The sequence below is a fragment of the Furipterus horrens genome, unplaced genomic scaffold (assembly GCF_987537825.1).
Source record: "Furipterus horrens unplaced genomic scaffold, mFurHor1.1.pri manual_scaffold_2, whole genome shotgun sequence".
In the NCBI taxonomy this organism is placed as follows: domain Eukaryota; kingdom Metazoa; phylum Chordata; class Mammalia; order Chiroptera; family Furipteridae; genus Furipterus; species Furipterus horrens.
The window spans coordinates 148,568,709-148,592,243 of record NW_028327172.1 but is presented as its reverse complement, the minus strand read 5'-3'; the positions used below and the strand labels follow the sequence as shown (position 1 = coordinate 148,592,243).

The 23,535-nt window shown below is 36.8% G+C and overlaps 1 protein-coding gene across 2 annotated transcripts in view; it reads right to left on the bottom strand.

The window, feature by feature from the left end:
• The window catches only part of ARMC3 (armadillo repeat containing 3), a 74,518-nt gene extending 54,266 nt beyond the window's left edge, over positions 1 to 20,252 (bottom strand). For both annotated transcript variants that reach the window (XM_090268032.1, XM_090268033.1), the window contains exons 1-3: positions 20,205 to 20,252; positions 11,933 to 12,050; positions 6,353 to 6,478 (exon numbers count right to left, since the gene is read on the bottom strand). In XM_090268032.1, the coding sequence (XP_090124158.1) occupies positions 6,353 to 6,478; positions 11,933 to 12,050; positions 20,205 to 20,252 (292 nt within the window). The remainder of the gene's footprint in view (positions 1 to 6,352; positions 6,479 to 11,932; positions 12,051 to 20,204) is intronic.
• Between the last annotated feature and the right edge of the window lie 3,283 nt (positions 20,253 to 23,535).

The window sequence follows — 23,535 nt, the reverse complement described above, 5'->3', positions numbered from 1 at the left end:
ACTCCAACTTGTCGTTGGGTCATACAAACACGTTCCAGCTAAACAGTGTGACACCTTCAATTTTAGGTTGTTGCAGAACTGCCAGCACCTTCCTTCCTGAAGTACTGGGGTGGCCAAAAAGTCCGTTTAGTTCTTTTCTGTAAAAGACCCATTTTTCATTTTCACCAATAACTTTATTGATTCGGATACTTTTTTTAGTATGTCGGCTATGTCCCACTATTGGCTTCTAGTGGGTAGAAGCCAGGGGTGCTGCTAAACACCTTCCAATGCATGAGACAGCCCCACAGCAAAGAATTACTTGGCCAAAATGTCAATAGTACCAAGAAACTTCACAAACGAATTTGACACATTCAATCAGTCACAGCACTTTCTCCATACACTGCACAAATCTTTTTGTGTGTATCAGTTGCATTTTTACCTTTCTTGAAATAATAAAGCATAATATTCCAAAATTGTTGCATATCTTCTTCCATTTTCAATATTAGAATGGCTGCACAAAAATTCATCAATATTGATAAGTTTTTTAAAAATACGTACTAATATGACAGCTGTCATAATACTATCTAATAAAATTGTTTCAAATGAAGCTAAAGACAACTAAGCACTACAAATTTTTTGGCCAACCTAATACCTTCATGCAATCTGTTTTAACTGCATTCTCATTTACAATTTTTTGGTTGTATAATATTGACCATCTAATTTATGTTTGACTTTCTATATTCTTTTACATCAGCCTTTTCCTAAGATAACAAGATCTTCAGATTGCCTTAAGTCAAACCTAGACTTTAAAGGCTACTCCTCACAGGGATCCTGATGAAATCTCTCTTTAACTGACTTCATTAAATGAGTCTCTGTTATATGACCTCATCAAACTAAATACAACTGTCAGGTAAAAAAAGATAGCAGCTCCATTTTAATAAAAAGGTTTAACAAAATAATTTAAGGGCCTATCTCAAATTACCCAGACTTAGCATAGGCACATAGCTCAACCACTCTAGAACAACAAAAAGAAGGAGGAGGAGGAGGAAAAGAAAAAGAAAGAATTTGTTTGCGAGTGCCAAAAGGAAAAATGGTTCTCATAGCAATCCTTTTGGAACCTAGAATTCTGTTGGAACATTCTGTTGGTTTATCCACTATGAACACAGTGATATTATTGAATTTCTAAAAACCATATGAAGATTCAAATTTCTGAAGCAGCAGTGGGCTTTTTTAAAATAATAACCAAAGATGCCCTGGCTAGTGTGGTGTGGCTCAGTGGTTTGATGGTCAGTCTGTGAATCAAAAGGTGACCAGTTGGATTCCCAGTCCGGGCACACATGCCTGGGACGTGGGCCAGGTTCTCAGTTGGAAGTGTGTGAGAGGCAGCCAATCAATGTTTCTCTTGTACATTGATGTTAATCTCTCTCTCTTTCTCCCTCCCTTCCCCTTTCTCTAAATAGTAATAATAATAATGATAAATTTTTTTAAAAGAATGACCAAAGATGATAAAGTATCTATGTAGCTTTAGAGGTGCATTTATTTACAGATTATTCTGGAAACATGACTTCTCATTTAGATCAAATGACCAGTTGCTCATTTTTTTGTTCTAAGTTTCCATGGACTTGTGTGAAAAGTGAAGCAATAGGTGTTAATGGGTTGGCTCTCTTAAGAAGAAAGGAATTTCACAAACAGTTGAGGATACCACCATGTTTCATCCTTGTCTTTAGATAGTTCAAACAGAAAACCAGTTCAACTAATCCCAAAAAGGGTTTATTTGTTTTTTTCACCCAAATCATAAAATCAAAAGAATGCACTTAGAAGTTCCTTCAGCATACCTGAGACTCAAGCACTCAGTGGAGACCTTGAAGGCAGCAAAGGTCTTTCCTCGCCCTGGTCACAGACAAACCAGCTGCTCATAGAGTACAGTTTGGCAGGTGTAAGAGGGTTATCTCATTTAATACCCAAATGTAATAATAATACTTAATATTTTGGGGCCGCAGACTTCTTTAAAAACTTATGAAATTCAACTTATAAATCTGCTCAGAAAATTTTGCAACCAATTTCAGGGTTGCACAGATTACAAATTCCTCATATATTAGAAGACACGAATATAAAATAAAATGAATACTAGAACAAAGTATTCAGAAAAAAATCAGAGACCTAGATACTAAATTAGAAAATGTAAGTACAAACAGGAAATTATAATTCTCTTTTCCAAATTAGATGCATTCTCCCCCAATACCACTTAGAAGGAGAACCTGACTTAGAATGCACACTAATGTTAAGGATCATAAAAGATCTGGTGAATAGAAAGTTTACTAAACTGTGATTCAGAGAGTACAGCGACAATTCCGGCTCTAACCTAAATTCTGCTAATAACCACCTGCATGACTTTCAGCAAGGAACCTAATCCTTTAGGGATAATTCCTATTATTATTATTATGTTAATAGTTTATTTTTTATTGTATTTTTTCCATTACAATTTATTTCCCTTATACCTTCTTCCACCTCCACCCACGCCATCCACCTGTAATCACCACACTGTTGTCCGTGTCTCTGAGTCCTTTCTCTTTTTTGCTCAGTCCTTCCATCCCCTAACCCCCAACCCACACCACAGCTGTCACCTACCCTCTATGAGTTTGTCTCTGTTTCACTTGTCAGTGCATTAGATTCCACATATGAGTAAAATCATATGGTATTAGTCTTTCACTGACTGGCTTGTTTCACTTAGAATAATGTTCTTCAGGTCCATCCATGCTGTCACAAAGGATAAAATTTATTTTTTATGGCCAAGTCGTATTCCATTATATAAATGTACCATAGCTGTTTTATCCACTCATCTACTGATGGACACTTGGGCTGCTTCCACATCTTGGCTATTGTTAATAATGCTGCAATAAACATAGTGTGCTTATATTCTTCAGAATTAGTGTTCCAGGTTTCTTCAGATAAATCCCCAGAAGTGGAATTGTTAGATAATAAGGAAGTTCAATTTTTAAGTTTTTGAGGTAACTCCACACTGCTTTCATGTTTTTAAAATGAGGAGTTGACCAAGAGGTGTTACATATTCTCATATTCTTTGGTTCTCGTATTCTTTGGTACGTAAACAGAATAAAACATAAAAACTTTTAATTTGGACTTCCGGCCAAGATGGAGGCTTAGGCTGACATGCTCAGTCTCCCTCCACAACTAAGTAGAAATACAACTACCTCAAAACCAAAGATAACCAGAAATTCCAGAAAATAAAACTACATGGAAGCCCAACGTATGAAGTTATAAACCAGCGGTGCTCGTCTGGACGGGTAGGAGGGGCAAAAATCTGAACGGAAAGGTCGGGCAGTGCTGTTTGTGGTAGCAGCGGGGATAGCAGTGGGACTGTGAGAAATGACAGGGGAGCAATCCCGACTGCAGTCAAGACCCATCAGCTCGCGATTCCAACGCTGGAGAAGGCAGACCCCCCCATTTCCTCGGACTCAGGCCCGGTGGGGGTGCAGATGGAGGAAGAGGATCCTGGTCTCTCAACGGAGAGTAACAGCAGGAACCCATCTTGGACCTCCACCCCCACACAAAGCGCCACAGTGTGGTGAAAAAGGTCGCCAATCACCGCCAGTCACAGGGTAGTGACGTATGCATGAAACTCCACCCCCTATAGCCCGCCCAGGAATCAAAGCTAAACACAGAATTGTCAGGATGAAGCAGACCACGATTGAAATCCCGGTGACACAGCTCACCAGGCAGCAGATGCGGAACCTGACTGATGAACAAATAGGAAATCTTTCTGAGGCTCAGTTCAGAACTATAGTAATAGGTGGCTTACAGAATTAACAAAAGATCTGGAACAAGACAGGGAAGGAATGAAGGCTAGTCCTGCTGAAATGAACAAAAATACATACAAAACTAGTGGTGAGGGCAAGAAAACTGGGGATCAAATCAACAAATCGGAACATAGGGAAGAAACAAACAGTCAACCAGTGCAGAAACAGGGAATGAGAAGTGAGGAAAATGAGGAGAGGCTCAGAAACTTATTGGACAGCTATAAGCGGGTCAACATCCAAATCATAAGAGTTGCCAGAAGGTGAAGAAGAAGAACTAGAAATGGAAAAATTTTGTAAAAAAAAAAAAAAAATGAAGCAGAACTTCCCTAACTTCGGGAAGGAAATAAACTGACAGGTCCAGAAAGCACAGAGAGTTCCAAAAAAACTGGACCCAGGGAGAACCACACCAAGGCACATTATAATCAAATTGTCAAAAATTAAGGATAAAGAGAGAATCTTAAAAGCAGCAAGAGAGAAGAAGAGAATTACATACAAAGGGGTCCCAATTAGACTGTCAGCTGATTTCTCAAAAGAAACTCTGCAGGGAAGAAGAGACTGGCAAGAAATATTCAAAGGAATGAAAACAAAAAACCTACAACTACGATTACTCTATCCAGTGAAGCTGTCATTCAGAATAGAAGGGCAGAGAAAGTGTTTCCAGGACAAAGTAAAACTGAAGGAGTTCATCAGAACCAAACCACTGTTATATGAAATGTAAAGGGACTTGTTTAGGAGAAAGAGGATCAAAACTATGAACATTAAAATGAAAACTGTATCACAACAACCAACAACAGAAGCTAGGGAACCGAAACAAAGGCAAACTAAGTAGGCAACGAGAGTGTGAACAGAATTATAGGTATGGGGAACATTATGGGGGAGGTCAGTGGGGAGGAGGAAGGGGGGAAAGGGAGGGAGATGGTACAGGAATTAAAAGGCATAGTAGGAGGGAGTGGAGTAGACAGGAAGATGTTGAGAGGAACTATATGCACAACCAATGAGCATGGACTAAGGGTGGGGGACAACTGGAGGGAGGGATGTTACTGGGTGGAGGGGAGGGGAACAAAGGGAAAAGAAATTGGGACAATTGTAACAGCATAATCAATAAAACATATTAAAAAAAACTTTTAATTTTCCCTTTTTTGGCTATAAATACATTCAATACAGCACCTTCTAAATGGCAGGATTAGTACACAGACAACCTGTGAGACAAATTTATTAAGGCCCTGCTATACAAATGATTGCTACCTTATTTAATTTTTCTGTGTCTCAGCTACCTCATATGTAAAGGAAATAATAATAGCACCAACTTCATTAATGATTCAATACATAAACAGCATGTAGAACAATGCCTGGCACATTATAAGTGCTATGTAAGTACTGACTGATGTTATCATAATACAGATTGGTAGAACACCCACTCCCCCATGGCTGTTCTCATCCTGCTCTTATCCACAGGAATACTCCCAGAGCCCCAGCACAGCCACCACTTAGCACTCCTGCAGCTGCTGCCAGATCCTCTTCCACTACAGTCCCCAAAGGAATCCAGTGTCCCCGATACTGCAGGTGCTGCCTGTACAGTCTCTGTGGCTGTGGTGGTCATGGCGCAGATTCCAGACAAAGCTCTCCAACCCCCTCCCTCCCCAGCCTCACTCATAACTGTCTCTGAGATACTGACGGCACAGTCCTGGCTGGACATCACAGAATAAGGAGGCCCCACTGCCTCACACAGGGTCCAGGGAAAGCAAGGGGAAGGGAGGCAGGACTTTGGGAGAAACTATGCTAAAGGGAGAAAGTATGATGGTTTTAGCCAGCTCCTATGATAGAGACATGTTTATTACCGCCAGCCCGAATTTCATGTTAGGATTGTCTCCACCAAGAATATCGTTTTTTATTGTAAATTACAAAGATTTTTTTGCTAACTCAGAAACATACCGTATAGTATGAAAATGACTTACAAAGAGAAAACATATCCTGTTCATTAGGCAAAGACTGCCTCTATTTGCATGGTTTTTGTCAAAACCGATATTCTAATAGACATAACAGTGTTATTTTAACTAATACCATTATTCCACCCTATTAAATATATAAAAACATTCAAGCAAGTAATAGGCCTAGTTTTAAGAGTAAATAAATGTCTAAATTTACTTTGGGCAAAATATAGTTTGTGGCTTCAAAAAAATAAATGTATCAAAACTCTTTACCCTGGGCTTCCTTCACTATAAAATATATATGAAGTGTAACTTAGGTATAATAAGCAGGCAAATTTCATTATACTAACTCAAGAAAAAAATTAGTTCAATTTTAAAAGGCAATGATTGCTCTCCTAACTTGTAAGACTGTAACATACTACATCACCAATTTAGAGAGTATTTACACTTATTTTTATATTTAAAAATATTCTTTAAAATATGAAATCATACATTTGTTATATCATAATTAACTTTTCACTAATATTAAAGTCAGTTTAAATAAAATTAAAATAATCCATTCCCTTAACATTAAACTTAAAGGAAAGATAAGGCATTATGTGAGATTTAATTTTAAAAATTCCTACTTACTATTAGAAGCCAGGATTCCAAATATCATAGTAGTATTTCTTCTTACAATTTTGTCTTCATGGTTGAGCAGTTTAGTTAAAGTTTCCACAGCTCCAAGTTCAAGGAGGGTTGCTTTATTTTCCTCACCTGACATTATGAGTAAAAAGAAAATCATGCATGGATATCAACAATTTCACCAAAATTTCTTTGTGTTATTCCAATTTCTTATTTGCCATCTGCCTTTCACACTCCTCTGCTTCCACACATCTTTCTCTCAGAATAGACTTTAGAGCACAGGTGTCCTGGGCATCTGCTGTTCTACATTCCCCTTGATGTTTACAAAGCTGGCTTCCCCTCTTTTTAAATTAAAGTTATTGGGGTGACACTGGTTAACAGGGTCATATAGGCTTCAAGTGTACATTTATATGATATGTGACCTGTATATTGAATTGTGTGCCCACCACCCAAAGTCAAATCATATTCTGCCACCATATATTTGCCCCCCTTTACCCTTTACTATCCCCCTCCCCCTTCCCTCTGGTCACCACCATACTGTTGTCTGTCTAGGTCTATGAGTTTCTGTTTTATATCCCACATATGAGTGAAATCATATGATTCTTAACTTCTTCTGATTGACATATTTTGCTTAGCATTGTCATTCAGTTCTTAGTGCATCCTATCTAATATTATTTCAACATTCAAGTCTTCCTTAACTCTCTTTGTCCTGCTTTATTTTTTCATACTACTTAATGACCTCTGTACACTGTTTGGCTACTCCATTATAATTTAACTTTCCATGAAGACGGATACCCTCTCTGTTCTATTCTCTCCTATCCTCAGTGCCTAGCCCAGTGCCAGTCATGTGCTGACATAATTAATTGCATAATTGCATAATTAATTACAAAACTAACTAACATGCATAGGAGTGTGTTATTTATTTACTTCCATTTAATGATGGTCTCAAGTTCTTTGCACCATTGATTTTTAATTTTATTGTGTTATGACATATTTTGTATAATTGGAATTTTTCTAAATTCATTAAGCCTTGTTTTATGGCCCAGAAGATGATCTATTTTGAAAAATATTCTCTATGCACTTGAAAAGAATGTATATTCTGCTGTCTTCGGGGTGCTCTGTAATCATCAATTGGGTTAAATTAATTGATATTCCTGTTTCAGTTTTTTAGATCCTTAAGGATTTACTATTGACTTGTATTTTCATGTATATAGCGGGGGCATCGAAATCCCCCATTATAATTGCAGATATCAATTTCTCCTTGAATTTCTAGCTTCATGTATTTTGAAGGTCTAGCATTAAGTATATAACTGTTTTGAATTTTTCAGAGCCTTTTGATTAGTTGATCTCTTTATCATTATAAAATGACCTTTACCTCAATGACTATCTTTTCTGTCTATTTTTATGATATCAATATAGCTACTGCATCTTTCTTTTGATGGGTGTTGTCATAGGATATTTTTTAAACCTTTTACTTTCAAATAATTTGTGTTATATTCTAAGTGCATTATTCGATGGTGGCATGTAGTTTGTCTTGCTTTATATCCAATATAAAACTCTTTTTCTATTAATGGAAGTACTTAGACTATTTATATTTAATTTGATTTTCAATATGATTAGCTTTAAATCTGCCACCTTGTCACTTGTTTTTAATATGTTCCATTATTCTTTGTTTTATTTTTCCCTTCTTTGTATAAACTAAATATTTCTTATGACTTCATTTCAATTGTTGGCTTATTTGATGTTATTCTTTGTTCTGTTATTTTACTTTTTTTTAGGGTCTGTAGTATATACATCCTATGACAGTGTACTCACAAGTGGTTGTACAAGAACCTTAAAGCATACACTTCCATTTTCCCCTTTCTGTCTTGGTGCTGCTCTTGTCACATATCTTATACATGTGTTCCAGACTGCAAATAGATGGTTATAATTTTTGTTTAAAATAGCCAGTTTGATTTTTAAGTGATTTAAATAATAAGAAAATGTCTTATATATTACTATTTTTAGTACTCTACTTTTATTCCGTGTGTAGATCCATATTTTCATTTTGTTATTGTCTAAACTATCTGCTGTACGATAATTAGCGGTGTGGCTCTGCCTGCAATGAACTGCTTCAGTTTTAGAAGTATGGAAAGGACTTTATTTCAGGTTTTTGAAAAATATTTTTGTTGCGTTTCTATTTTTCTAGGTTGGAAGTTTTTCTTTTTCTTTTAGAACCTTAAAGATTTTACTCCACTGACTCCTTGACTGTTTCATTAGTTGTGATAAATCTGTTGTCATCTTTATCTTTGTTCCTCTGAATGTAACATTTGTTTTCTGGCTTTTTTTTTTTTTTTTTGTAAATCCTCACTAAAGGATATGCCCAATGATTTTAGAGAGAGGGGCAGGGAGAGAGAAAGAAACATCGATGAGGGAGAGAAACATTGATCGGCTGTCCCCCATATGCGTCCCAGCTGGGGATGAACCCGCAACCTGTCTAGGAACCAAACCTGCAACCCTTCAGTTCACAGGACAACACTCCAACCAACTGAGCCATACCAGCCAGGGCTGTTTTCTGGCTGCTTTTAAGATTTTCTCTTTATTACTGGTTTCAAGCAATTTGATTATGATGTGAGTTGGTGTAGTTTTCTTCATATTCATTGTGCTTGGGTTTTGATGAGATTCTTGGATCTGTGAGCTTGGAGTTTTCATCAAATTGAGGGTACTCTGGCCATTGTTTCTTCAAATACTTCTTATGTCCTTTGCCTTTTTCAGAAACCCCAGTCACACACATATTGGATCACTTTTTTTTTTAATTGGATTTTTTTCTTTACAATTTTATTTATTTATTTATTTTTATTTTAGAGAGAGGAGAAAGGAGAAAGAGAGGGAGAGAAATATCACTTTGTGGTTGCTTCTCATGAACCCCCAACTGGGGACCTAACGTGCAACCTAGTCATGTGCCCTGACTGGGAATCGAACCAGCGACACTTGGATTGCAGGCCAATGCTCAATCCAGGTCATATTGGATCACTTTTGATTTACTTATTGATTTACATCCTGATATGGGTTTTTTTTTTTTCCTGCTTCTTTTTGATGATGCCTGATCATTTTTTATTGGACACCAGACATTGTGTACTTTACCTACTTGGGTAATGGATATTTTGGTATTCTAGAAATTTATCCTGGGACGCAGTTATCTGGAAACAATTTGATCCTTTCAGATCTTTCAGCACATTGCTCAATCTAGGGCTAATTATTTCTAACTACCGAGGCAAGGCCCATGTGTATTCTGCACAATGGTCCATGCATCTTGAGGTTTTTCTGTCTGGCTAGGAGAACAAGCACTACTTGTGGCTCTGTGCGAGCCCCAGGCACTGTTGCCACTAATCCTGTTGGGTTCTTTGTCTGACTTCAAGTGCCCACTTCACATGTACATACTGACTGGTACTCAGGCAAATACTTGAGTGGGACCCTCTGCTCTCGAGTTATCTCTCAGAGCAGTGCTTTCCTCTCTGTTACTCTAACCTGAAAATTCTTGCTGTGTTTGTCCCCCTAGACTCTCAGTTCTCCCTTCTCAATTCAGAGAGTCCAATAGGCTCTGCATAAGCTACCCCATTTTGTGCTGCAGTCTGGAAACTCTCTGAAATCAGTAAGCTCGGAAAGTCATAGGGCTTATTTCCTTTGTCTCCTGTCACTCAGAGGTCACTGTCCTTCATTGTCTAACAGTCAGTGTTTTTGCCAACTGCTATTTCATATATTTTGTCTATTTTATTGGTTGTTTCAGTTGGGTGGGGGTGGGGGGGTTGAGAATCTGGTTCCTTGCTACATCTTGGCCAGATGGCAAAGTCCCATCATTTACCTTAAAAAACTATTTCAGAAAATACTGCTAGTATAAAACACCAGACTTATAATAACTTTTGTATTCATTAAACATAAAATAAATACATGCCTACTTATTTACTCATCTCATGTCATATAAAAAGTGATATATAATTAGGTACATATGACAGCCAGATGACTTACGATGACTCTACAAGCCTGAATGAGACTCATGCTACTACAGATGCATAATCCAATGTCTCCATGAAATTGACCCAGAATTCTACATAATCTACTCATAAACTCTCCCTTTCAGAACCACTCTGGTTTTTGTCTGGATTCCCAATGATGACAAAAGTGACACAGCAAGATGAGTAATTTTACCATTTTCTAACCCATTTGCTAACCAAATATTTTTTTGTTTTCTCATATAAGTCCCCAACCAATGTTTTATTATCATTTCTTTAAAATCAAATTGCTCCTTAGTTTAAAAGGTCTTGTTAAAAATACCAAGTTACATTAAACTCTTCAAATAGTCCCAATTAAAATGTTATGCACTATAATAAAAATTTAATTTTATCACCATTTGGAATAAACTAAAATATAACCATCTTTTATGTTTGTAAATTTTCTATAAATAAATCTCTCAATATAATTTAGTTTGTAACATTTACAATGTTTTAATAAACTTTACTTTTTACAACCATTTTAGTAAAAAGATAGTATAAGGAGTTCCCTCATATATCACACCAGGTTTCCCCTATTATTAATAATTTACATTAGTAGGTACATTTGTTATAATTAATGAGCCACTATTGATATGTTATTATTAATTAAAATCAATAGTTTATTCAGAATTCCTTAGTTTCAGTCTAATGTTCTTTCTCTGTTTCAGGATCCTATGTAGGATCTCACATGATATTTTGTCATCATGTATCCTTAGCTCCTCTTGGCTATGAGAGTTTTCCAGACTTTCCTTATTTTGATAGTTGTGACAGTGTGGAGGAATACTGGCTTGATATTTGTAGAATGTCCCTGAATGGAAATTTGATTTTTTTTTTTAATCAAGGAGACAGGAGTTATAGGTTTAGGGGGAAATAAACAAAGTGTCATTTTCATTATATTGTGTCAAGGTCATTCATTGACTTATTTACAAGATTATCAACATGAGATCACTGTTGATGTTGATTTTGGTTACCTGACTGAAGTGGTTTTGTCAGGTTTTTCCACTATAAACTTATTCATTCTTTCCCTGTTTCCATGTGATAATATTTGGAAAGAAGTCACTATGCACATCTCACATCTAAAGCAGTTATATTCTGCCTCCTTGAGGGCAGAGTATCTACATAAGTTATTGGGAATTCTGCATGGGAGATCTACCTTTCCTCTCCCATTATTTACTTAATTGTTTATTTATTGAAGTAGAGACTCGTGGATATTTATTTTCTACTTTGGGTTACAATCCGATACTACTATATATTATTACTCTAATTGCTTTGGCTTTGACCACTGGGAGCTCTTTCAACTCCTGTAACATTTACAATTTTTTAAACTACAATAAAATCTTCAAAATGACTCATCCACCCAGTGACAAAATTACTCCTTCAGACTCTTAGGCACTTAGGGAGATATATTACTTTCAGATAATGCAATAAATCATATCTGGTAGTCTAAAAGAATTCATCTGACTGAAAGTAAGTTAAAGACTGGGGAGAAAAGTACCCTTTATATAGTAAATGTTTTAAGCAACTAATGAAATAGAAAGATAAACTGAAAAATTCAAACCTTTTGAAGCAAATTTATAAATGGCTTCACATGCTTTGGCCAAAATTTCTTCTTCTGGAGAGTTAAGCATTAACACCACAGTTGCTACTTTTTTGCTTTCAATTGTTAATGGATCAAACTGAAATACAGAGAGAAAATATCAGGTTCACATTTGAGCTTTAAAAGCACATAAAAATGAATGGTGTCTTAAGACTTAAAAAATAACACAATCTTACAGAAGGATGTGGTCACTGCCCTGTAAGTGCACTGTAAATTTTGTATTAAAAAAAAAACTACTAATACAGAGACAGCTATCAACACAACAGCTTTGGAATACCTGGGATACTGTGGAAAGAGCAAAGCATTTTGGAATCCAGGAGACTTAATCTCTCAATTGAACCATATAGAAGCAGACAACTTATGTAAGCCACTAAATTTTCAGTTTCCTTTAATGGAAAACTGTAACGGGTATAATAATACCTTTCTCAAAGGATTAAGGAGAGAATTAGAGATCATATATGTAAAGCACTGAGCACATTGTCTGGTACATAATAGATACTCATTAAATTACATATATTAATATAATTCACAGAACTTTTAAGGGAGGGTTTCTGGAAGTATTTGGGGATTGTGATTTGAGAACTATTTTATTTAGGTATTAAAGGGTCATCCCAGAATGCCAGAAGACTTGGGGTCATCTGGGTGACAGATGTGGTTTTACTGACCACCTCTTTTTTAATCTGAAAAATTACCATCCTATCCTCATAAGGCCCCTGGCCGCCCTGCTGAACCCTTGAGAATCACAGCCTTGGATCAGCTTTACCACTTAAGATAGTTTCCCTAGCACTCTGGCAGGTTGCCTTCCCCATCAATCCCCATTCACAACAAATTTCCGTTCCATTTTAGAACTCTCACTTTGGAGCCCTCTTACATTTCAATATTTTTAAAGCTGATTATGTAAGGATGTGAAAAATATACTATGTTGAAACATGGATATGTCATGATCTCCACAGAATGACTACAATTCTCAAACTAGTAGAGTACATGAAAATAATTTAAAAAACAACTATAGTATGTATTTTTCCTCCTCTTCAAGGGTTTAGAAGGCACTTCAGTGTTTTGCCATCCTCATTAAGGAAAAGGTAATAGTGTCTGAGAAGTTTAAAGTGAAGACTGAGGCTATGAGTGTTTAAACTAAAAAGCTGTCAGAGGAGGAGAAATATTAATGCTTGGCAGAGAGTGGAGAAACTTGGCATGACATTTGTTTCTCCTACAGAGCCTACAGCATTATAGTAATTTTTTATTTAAAAGGGTGCTGAAAATAAAATGATAGCACTAACACAACTAAATAAATAATACTGCATTGTAATTACACATCCCATCTGCTTTCCTGTGAGAAACAATCGCTCACCAACAAGCTGGTTGTGAAATTATAATTTCACGCTCTGAGCAAAATAAATGATGAGCCAAAATTATTTACAAAAAGAAAAATAGAAAGGGAACCATTTCAGTCAAACTCTGAATTTTAAGCTCAGTCAGATAGAGAAGCCATAGATTTATAGGGATACTTTTACATGTCTGTGAAAAGATTTAAGATTGGCTAGGATAGTGCTGTCCAACAGAACTTTGATGATGGAAACGCTGATTCTGCGTTCTCCAGTATGACAGTCACAGCCACACGTGCCACCTAAGCACCTGAAATGTAACTAAGGTGACTAAGGTACCAAATATTTTATCTTTTAATTGTTAATTTTAATTAACATAATTTTAATTATTAGAAATTTAAATTTAAATAATCATATGTGACTAGTGGTTACTGGATTAGCACAAGTCTCAAAGAAGACAGTTACAAAGTTGAACTCAGTGAAAAGTACATAAGTAATGACAGCAAAGTGATTTTTCTGGGGCTGGTAGGTGTAAATAAAAAGCTTTTTAATTTTTTTTTCTGTTTCTCTTTTTTTTTATTTCCTTGTTTTTTAATGTTTTATTGATTATACTGTTACAGTTGTCCCAATTTCTTTGCCCTCTGCTACCCTCCACCCAGTGACAGCCCCTCCCTGCAGTTGTTCCCCCCTCTTAGTCCATGGCCATTGGTTGTGCATATAGTTCTTCTCAACATCTTCCTGTCTACTCCACTCCCTCCTACTATGCTTCTTAATTCCTGCATCATCTCCCTCCCATTTCCCCTTTCCCCCTCCCCGCTGACCTCCCTCCAATATGTTCCCCCATACTATAATTCTTTTTCCCCTCTCGTTGCCTACTTAGTTTGCCTTTGTTTTGATTCCCTAGCTTCTGTTGTTGGTTCTTGTGATGCAGTTTTCATTTTAATGTTCATAGTTTTGATCCTCCTTCTTCTAAACAAGTCCCTTTAACATCTCATATAACAGTTTGGATCTAATGAACTCCTTCAGTTTTACTTTGTCCTGGAAGCACTTTTGTCTGCCCTTCTATTCTGAATGACAGCTGGATAGAGTAATTGTGGTTGTAGGTTTTGGATTTTCATTACTTTGAATATTTCTTGCCAGTCTCTTCTTCCCTGCAGAGTTTCTTTTGAGAAATTAGCTGACAGTCTTATTGGGACCTCTTTGTATGTAATTCTCTTCTTCTCTCTTGCTGCTTTTAAGATTCTCTCTTTATCTTTAATTTTTGACAATTTGATTATAATGTGCCTTGGTATGGTACTCCCTGGGTCCAGTTTTTTTTAGAACTCTCTGTGCTTCCTGGATCTGTAAGTCTATTTCCTTCCCCAAGTTAGGGAGGTTCTGCTTCATTATTTTTTTACATAATTTTTCAATTTCTAGTTCTTCTTCTTCACCTTCTGGCAACCATGTAATTCGAATGTTCATTCGCTTATAGCTGTCCCAGAGGTTTCTGAGCCTCTCCTCATATTCCTTACTTCTTGTTTCCTCTTTCTGCACTGGTTGACTGTTCGTTCCTTCCCTATGTTCTGATTTGTTGATTTGATCCCTGGTTTTCCTTTCCTCACCACTTGTCTCGTATGTGTTTCCATTCATTTCAGCAGGTCTGGCCTTCATTCCTTCCCCATCTTGTTCAAAATCTTTTGTTAGTTCTGTAAGCTGCCTTATGACTATAGCTCTGAACTGAGCCTCAGGAGGATTATCTATTTGTTCGTCAGTTAGTTGGTGTACTTGTTTTCTGGTCAGCTGCATGATTGGGATCTCAATCATTATCCCTGCCATCCTGACAGGTTTGTTTACCTTTCCTTCTTGGGTGGGGCTGTCACACCTCTTACGCTATAGGGGGCAGAGCCCTGTGCACTTGTCACTACCAGGCAACCCTTCTCACCATATTGTGGCGCTTTGTGTGGGGGCAGGGGTCCAAGATAGATTCCTGCTGCTCACTCTCCGCTGAGAGACTGGGAGCCTCCTCTTCCGTCCCCACGCCCTCTGGGCCTCACAGTCCGAGGCAATGGGGGTCTGCCTTCCCTGGTGTTGGAATCACAAGCTGATGGGTTTAATCTGCAGCCAGGTGTGGTCCCCCGGTGCTTCTCTCCTCCCCTTAAATACAGGTGTCTGTGTTTACCGGGTCCCGCCACTCATCGCTGCAGCTGCCACTGCCAGCACAGCTTGGTCTCTCTGCCCTGGCTTCACCCCTCCTACCTGTCCAGATGAGCACCACTTGTTTATAACTTCGTACATTGGACTTCCATGTAGCTTTATTTTCTGGAACTTCTGGTTATTTCTAGTTTTGCAGTAGTTGTAGTCCTTCTTAGTTGTGGAGGGAGATGAAGCATGTCAGTCAGGCCTCCATCTTGGCCAGACTTGGCTTTTTAATTTTTACTGGAAAATGTTAACCACATCGCTGGTCTCAGATCATGAGGAGCCAATTACGCAGGAAAAGAGGGACAGATACAGAAGAAGTAGACTGCACCACTCTAGTATGAACTTTGAGTAAATACTACATAGCAGTTAAAATATATTAAAAAGTGTGAAAGTTAAAATAAAAATAGCTAGTTTGTCTGGCCTCTAGTTTGCTTTACAACTTGATTCAAGGTAAAAAAAAAAAACATTTAGAGCAAGATGAGCAACATAATTATTTATGCAGTTTTGTATATGTGTATTATTTATGAATTTATACTATATTTCTCAGTCATGGTGGTTTATCTTTGATGAGGGAAAAAGATGGGAAAATAAGTCCCTATGATGCTTCATTTCTAGAAAACAGTCTGTGGCAGTTTGGGCAGTCTCTGACAAAGCTTGAGTTGTGAGGTTGATAAAGAAGTTTCTGAAAAACAAGTCTTAGTAGACACCCCAGTCTTCTAAAGAACTGAATTTGGTTGTCCAGGTGAAGGAGCAGGTTCTACTATTGTGTGTTGCTCTGATTCAGTATGCACCAGGCTTAGACTCCCATAAGTACTTAATCAACTAGGGAGAGAAGTTGCTGACCCTTTAACATAAATGTTCAGTTGATACTTAATCATTGATATTCCAAAGCCAGGTCATAGTCTCTTGCAAGTTTAGATACTGTGATTTATCCACTGAAGCTCAATTGCCTCTGAAATATTAAGAGAATAAAATTGCCATGCTCATAAAGTCAAAGACCTGACCATGAATCATAATGGTTACACATCAGGCCTCCAGGAATTTCAGTGGATCACCTGCCTTCTTCAACAGTTCTAACTTCTACAGTTCTGTAGAATGATGAACAGTACCTTTAACTATGTCATTAATAACAACAGCATTGACTACATTTTAACCAGTGCCAGGCACTGTTAGAAGCATCCTAGATTGATCTAACCTCCCTTCACCTCTATGAGTAGTTATTAAGTGATGTCTTGTGAAGTGGATATAATTACATCCTCATGGGATATACAGAGGTTAAGGAATTTGCCTCCGATCATGGATGGTGGGTGATAGATAGAGTGAAGACTCAGACTCTGGCAGTTAACTCTGGAGACTTACTCTTAGTTGCTGAATATTTTGCCTTATACTAAATATTGCCTGATAAGGTAATTTCTGCTAGTAATTTTTTAATGCAATCATTCCATAGGAAGTTTGCCTTTTATTACAGTATCACAAACAGCCTTTCAATCAGACATGGAAATAATTTGGGAAGGCAGAATATGGTTGTATTGGTTGTTTAAGCCATATCTTCCTATATCTAGGCATTTTCTTAGCCAGTATTCTCTTTTATAAGAAGGAATGGAGATTAATAGACTATATATGCACAAGAAGAACATTAAGAAAAACAGAGAGAGCTTTTTGTTTTAACCATATCACTAAACATTCTTCTCTCTGTCCCTATTACCCATTTTAACCAGCAGGTGAAAGAAAAGACTAATGAAAATAAAAACCTTTGACATGCACTAGAATGTTCATGGCTGCACAATTTCTAATACCCCAAATGGGGAATCCACTCAAAATGCTCATCAGTGCTAGAATGGAGAGGTATTTTCATACAAGGAAATGTTATACAGCAATAAAAAATCATAATTATACACAACAGTATGGATAAATCTCAAAAATGCACTGTTGAACAGAAGTCAGATAAAAGAGAATATACTTTATGGTTCCATTTATATATTTCAAATACAGGACACAATGTTTGATGATGTTAGAGTCCTTCGGGGTCCTGAGGGGATTTCTGGAAGACTGGTAATGTTTTGTTGTGTTTTTCATCTGGGTGCTGGTTATAGGGGTGTGTTCACTGTGCAAAAATTAATTGAGCTGTATCTTTTTATGGCCTCATGGTATCTGTACAGTTTTGAAATTTTAACAGCCGGGTTGAGGGTTAGGGACAACTGGGGCTTGGACTGTTCCAGCAGCAGGACTGAAGGACAAGAGCAAAGGCATCCGGGAACAGGAATTCACTGGGCATTCTGGTTCCGGGCTATCATATTCCTCATCCCTACACTCTGGGAGAGACATTTCAGACATGCTTCCAATTCCTACTGGGGAGAGAGTTCTGTCTTTTATATAACTGTACAGCAACACCTTTTCACATAGGGACCTTAATCATTTTTGGTAACAGTTCCCAAATTTCAAAGAAAGATATCTGTTGTATCTTGAAATAGTGGGCTTTAGGAGCTCTATTATTTATTTCTAAATACTGCGCCAGAAACTTTTATTAACCATGTTTGGTATGGATTTTATAACTAAAGGTGGCCAGGCTAGAAAAAATGCTAGCCTGCTCTAAAAGAATGAGAGTACCTGCAGTGGGGGAAGGGAGCAGGGGTGTGGGGGGGCATGACTCAGAGGAACAGGCTGAACAGCCCTGGTCCTGGGGTTTATGCCTAGACTTGCCCACCTGAGACACTTCATGGCCTGGTACCCAGGACCAGTGGGACGGTGGGGCACAGGCTTCAAGGCAGTATGTGTATTATGCTTCAATATAAAGTTTATAAATTGGGGGGAAATTTTAAATCTTTGGAAACAATGTTTCAGGAAATATATAAATACAAAACTACCATTAGTTGATACAGAAAAATTTCTTTTCTCAAGCAGCTACATATACCTCTTTTAAAGCTGGTTTTCATTTATAATTTGTACATCAAACCTAGACTTTGAAGTATACCTTGTAACAAATTCCAAGTTCAGATATTTTAAATTATAGTATACTGTTTTAAAGTATTAGAATTTACAAGATAGAAAAGTGATTAGATATTTTAATACTACTCTACCAGCATTTTAGCATAAAGTCAGAGTATGGGAAAGATGGAAAGATCCTTGGGAAAAACAGTAGTTGAGGACCGTTGGTAATTTTTACCCTGCCTTCGGTTGCCCGCAAAGCTGTTGTGAGCTGAGGAGCCAGAGCTGGATTCCTGTTAAAACTATGGTTGGAATGGTTTCTCAAATCTTGATGTATCTCCCCAAGGATTAGCATACAGAGAACAATAGCAGCCAGACATGATAAAATTACAAAAAGTGTCTTAGACAAATATATCCATTGGTTAATAGTCACTTAATTCTAATTTTAATCAGAAAGTGTTTGTCATCAAATACTGTGTTCATGAACCCACTTTCTAGTAATAAGATGTCAATAATGCTCTTTTGCAGCAAAGAGAGGTAATGCAAACCTAGAATGAAATTTTTTTTAAAAGAGAGAGAGAATTTGTAATGTTTTAAAAGTATGTCCAAAGGAGAGCAGCCAGACTGATAAAATACACTGGATACCACAATGACCATCTCCGCAAAGGTTTCTTAGACCTGGGCAGATAGGTGCTACCCAACTGTATTGAAGTATCATATATACCTAAGTAGTTACATAGTGCGAGTGTGTGAGTGTGTGTGTAGCAGAGTCTAAAGGATTTCCATGGTACACATCTCATTTACTGACTGTTAACTGTGTGCCAGGCACCAAGAACTTTATTATCTTTTATTTCATTTTATAATAATTCATACAACAAGTAAAATTAGTGGTACATTACAATTCCCATTGAGGAAGTGAAGAAAAACTGAAATAATTTGTCTGAATCTGGCAACTTCATAAAAAAAAAAAAAAAAACAGTTCGTGAGAGGCAGAGCTGGAATGAAGATTGCATTTGTAACCACAACGCTCCAGTGCTGGTGGGGAGGTTCCTGTACTAAGCTGTTTCCTTTGAACTATAAAGTCTTGTGAGTTGACTATATTTTATTTTTTTCTATTCGTGTTTTTTTTTTGTTTTTGTTTTTTTTTTTTGAAGAAAAACACACCAAGTGTCTTTCAAAACCAACTCTCTAAACTCAAAATTGTCCAAGGTCATTTTTTTTAAACAGTTTTTTAGTATCTCAAAAAATGTAAAGAGAGAAGATAAAAACATGCTTTTAAAAGAGAGAAATAGGACTTTGTGTTATAAGGAATGCATTACTAAGCATTTGGAATAGAAAATGATGATGAACCCAGACCTCTCTCTCCAAAGAACCAGAAAATATATTCTGATGTCCAAATGATTCTCTTCCAACAGCCTTATACACATAACTAACAACTGTAGCAAAATGTCCAGTTAATTTTGAAAATTCAGTTGGGTAATTAACATTAGTGATAGACTGACAAATGTAAGGTATTTAAAAGAACAAACCAAAACTATTTATTCATTAACTTGGCTTATAAACATGCCATCCACATACTGGAAAAGCTAATAATCACTCACTAATTGTGCTAATTATGTAATGACAATGTTGTAAATGTTTGTTTATATAATGTTAGATTTCTCTGACTAATCTTATCATTAGTTAGACTTTGGACTTCTGCCACTGTGTACTCTTGTATATACTGGTACATGCCAAACTGTTTGAACAACTTATTTTTAAAACTGGCTGTTAACATGCTACTAGTATTCAAATCAGACACTTACCACATCCTTAGGAGGAGGTTCTGCTTCCTTCTTTATCTTTTTACCCATTCTGGGAAAAGATGCAATACATGGTTAAAGTGTCATTTATACTCTATATATGTACAAATGTCTCAGTTATCTATGTCCTTAACAAGGTTTATTTCCTTTTAATTTTACCCCCAAAAAGATTATGTGTACATGTAGAAATCATTGCACATGTACAAATATGTTACCTACATCCTTATCCAAATCATAATTTTAAAGTAACTTATTGATAAGATTGTTGGGCATTAGTCCTGGCTTCCAGTTTGGAAAGGAAGAGAATATATATTCGTGACATAACGTTCACTTTTTAGTTTACCATGCTGATAGCTCACTTATGTAGGGCTTGAGAGATGAGGTCCAAGCTACTTTTGAGATATGCAAGGATGTTTTGCCACAAAAAGAGAGATTTTTGTCTGCTTTCTTGCATTGACCTATCCCGAGCGCCTAGAAAAATGTCTGGTGCAAGCAGACAATCAGCATTTATAAAAATAATTAACTGCTTTTCCTTGGAGTAATGATTTTGTGAATTATATCCAAGACCTACCAGTCCCAGATAAACATTTATGTCATTTCCCAGATAACAAAGTTTCCTCTGATATAATCTATAGCTTAATAAAAAATAATTTAGAACATAAAAAAAATGTATTCTTGGAAAATTATGATTACTCCTTGCAAGACCCTTTCCTACCTGCCCTCATGTATCCATGTCTGTGTGGAAAAAAGTCAAAGAAATAGTAGACATAGTTGATATACCCACCAGAGGAATAACTTCAACTGGGTACAGAAAACTTTCCAAGATGTTGGTGACTGTTAGAATAATCTAGAAATCTTTCAGATTTTCTCCAGTGCGAACATGTGAGATTATGTTTGACATTACGCAATCTCTAATGTTTTATTCCAGTTTCAAGGAAATTATTAGAATCTCAAGAGAAATCCTGAGAAATAGAATATCCTTGGAGAGAATCTACAATGTCAGGGTCAGTTCAGATGACTTGTCAAGGGAGAAGAGCAGTTCCTAACTTTAGAGAGGCTGATCACAATTTAGCATGTATGTTAAAAAGCCGCATGTTCACAGAAACCCATAAGGACTTCTGAAAGATATCTACTCCAGGTCTCTCACTTCAGGTCACATAAATTTCAAGATCTCTGATGGTCTGGGCAAGCTTACTCTGTGATGCACTACCTCACACTATATCCAATGTATTAAAAAGTTAAAATGTATCCACATCCCTTATTATATATCATTCTCATCGTACACTGTTTTAAAACGTTGTAGTTGAAACCACACAGCAATCAGTTTGTGCACCTGAAAATCCTTGCAAAACAAGGAAGTGATTTTCAAATGTAATCACATTTTAATATTAATGTAAAACATTTAACTTAATATTAATTTTTCCCTTGTCTTCATATTTTAGAGTCATTTTTTCTTCAAATCTCACACATCTTTCATATGTGCTGAAAAAGCACACAGGCCATAGACATTCCATCCATAATATTTCAAGCCAAAAGAAACTATTCTGGACAAATGAAAGTCTATCCTATGATTAACCCCTAGAAAAAAAGAGATCTCATAGCTCTTAATAACCAGATGTGAACTACAGCAGTCTTAAATTTAACAAAAGAACTCCTTATGGATATTTGAGAAGCAATTAAATTACACCTGCATAAAGTTGCTTCAAGCCATCTGATTGTCATTCGGGAACCTATTTTTCCTATTTCAGCACAGTGGTTTTGAGTAACTGCATATTGAATAGTAGAGAGGTTGGAAGAGTCTAAACATAAAGGATTACAGTAATGAAGCTGGTCCTAGGCACTGCTGTGAAGCAGGAAGTGTTTAGTTTATGTTTTAATTACCATATTGGGTGTAATTGTTAATGAGGGAGAAAGTATACAGCTGACATAAGCCATGGAAAAGGCACCTTAGAGATGACCCTAATATATATATTTTTTAACTTTGTAAACTAATTTCACTTAAAACAACATAAGACAATTAAATTACCTTATATTAATTTACTCTTTGAAGATTTTCCTTTAAAGCTATAGATGTCAAATCAAGAAAATAAATCCTTTGACTTTTTGAAGCAAACTAAGCCTGTGTTCCTTGACTACTTTACCACCTGTCCATTGATTTCTTTTATTGTACTAAAATATACATAAAATTTACCATTTTAACCATTTTTAAGTGTACCACTTTATAAAGGTAATACATTTCACTATAGAGAACTTGTAAAAGCCAAGAAGGGCACATGGAATAAAGCAAAAATCACTCAGAAATAAGCTCTGGAAGAAAACACTATTTTGATGTAGTTCCTTCATGTGCGTGTGTGTTTTCTACAGTGATTTTATCACCCTTCATGGATTTCTATTCCCTATTCTCAACTTCCCTTCCTGAGACCATTTTCTTAATAAATTTGTAAATTAATGACCAGTTTTTTTAAATCTCAGTCTCCATTTATTGCTCCAATCATCTCCAATGGAGCAGCATATCATGTCATTTAAAATAATATTTAAAAATCCACTGGGTATCCAGCCAGTTTCCTATTGTTAAAACTTTGTTTCCAAATATAATCAATAAAATATACTTAAAATTTTTTGTTTCCAGTTGTATGGAATTATGGACAAGGCAGCAATGAACTTTAGACATAAATGAGTGAATTCTTAGGCATAAAATCTTCATCCACATTCTCAATTGTTTCTTTAGGATAAATCCCTAGCTTCAAAATAACTCGATGAAAAGGTATGAACCTCATTGCATTGGGTATGAAAACAAGTCAGCTTTAAATTTGCAGCTTCTTGATTATTGAAGAGGAACCACATTTTTTAAAATTGATCATTCATATTTCCCCTTCGTGAGCTTTCAGCTTAGGCGATCTTAAATAGTTTCTCATGAAGAGATTTATTTTGAGAAGACTTACGGGGGGGAGGAGAGCTAGAGCAAGTAGAGACCCACTTCCTGAGTTACGTAGCGGAATATGAAACACTTACATCTCTTCTCGGGGTCTCAGTTGTGTTGCCTGTTAAAGGGGAGCTAACCAGGCTGCTTATGAAACCCACCCCTACCCTAGCCTAACAAAGGTGTCCCTTTAGCTGCTCCCGAAGTCCCAACCCGCGCGGCACCTCCTCCGTTCCAGGTTTTGCTGGGACCTCTGCCCAGGACCTCTTCCCACCACCGGGTAGCGGAGTAGCCACCCACCTGCCTTTACCTGCCGGTTGATCCCGCCTGGCTGCAGCTCTGCAGACCTAGCGAGCAGCACCCACAGGGACTTGTGCGTCACTCCTAGTCTAGCGTTGCCCCAGGTTGCTAGGC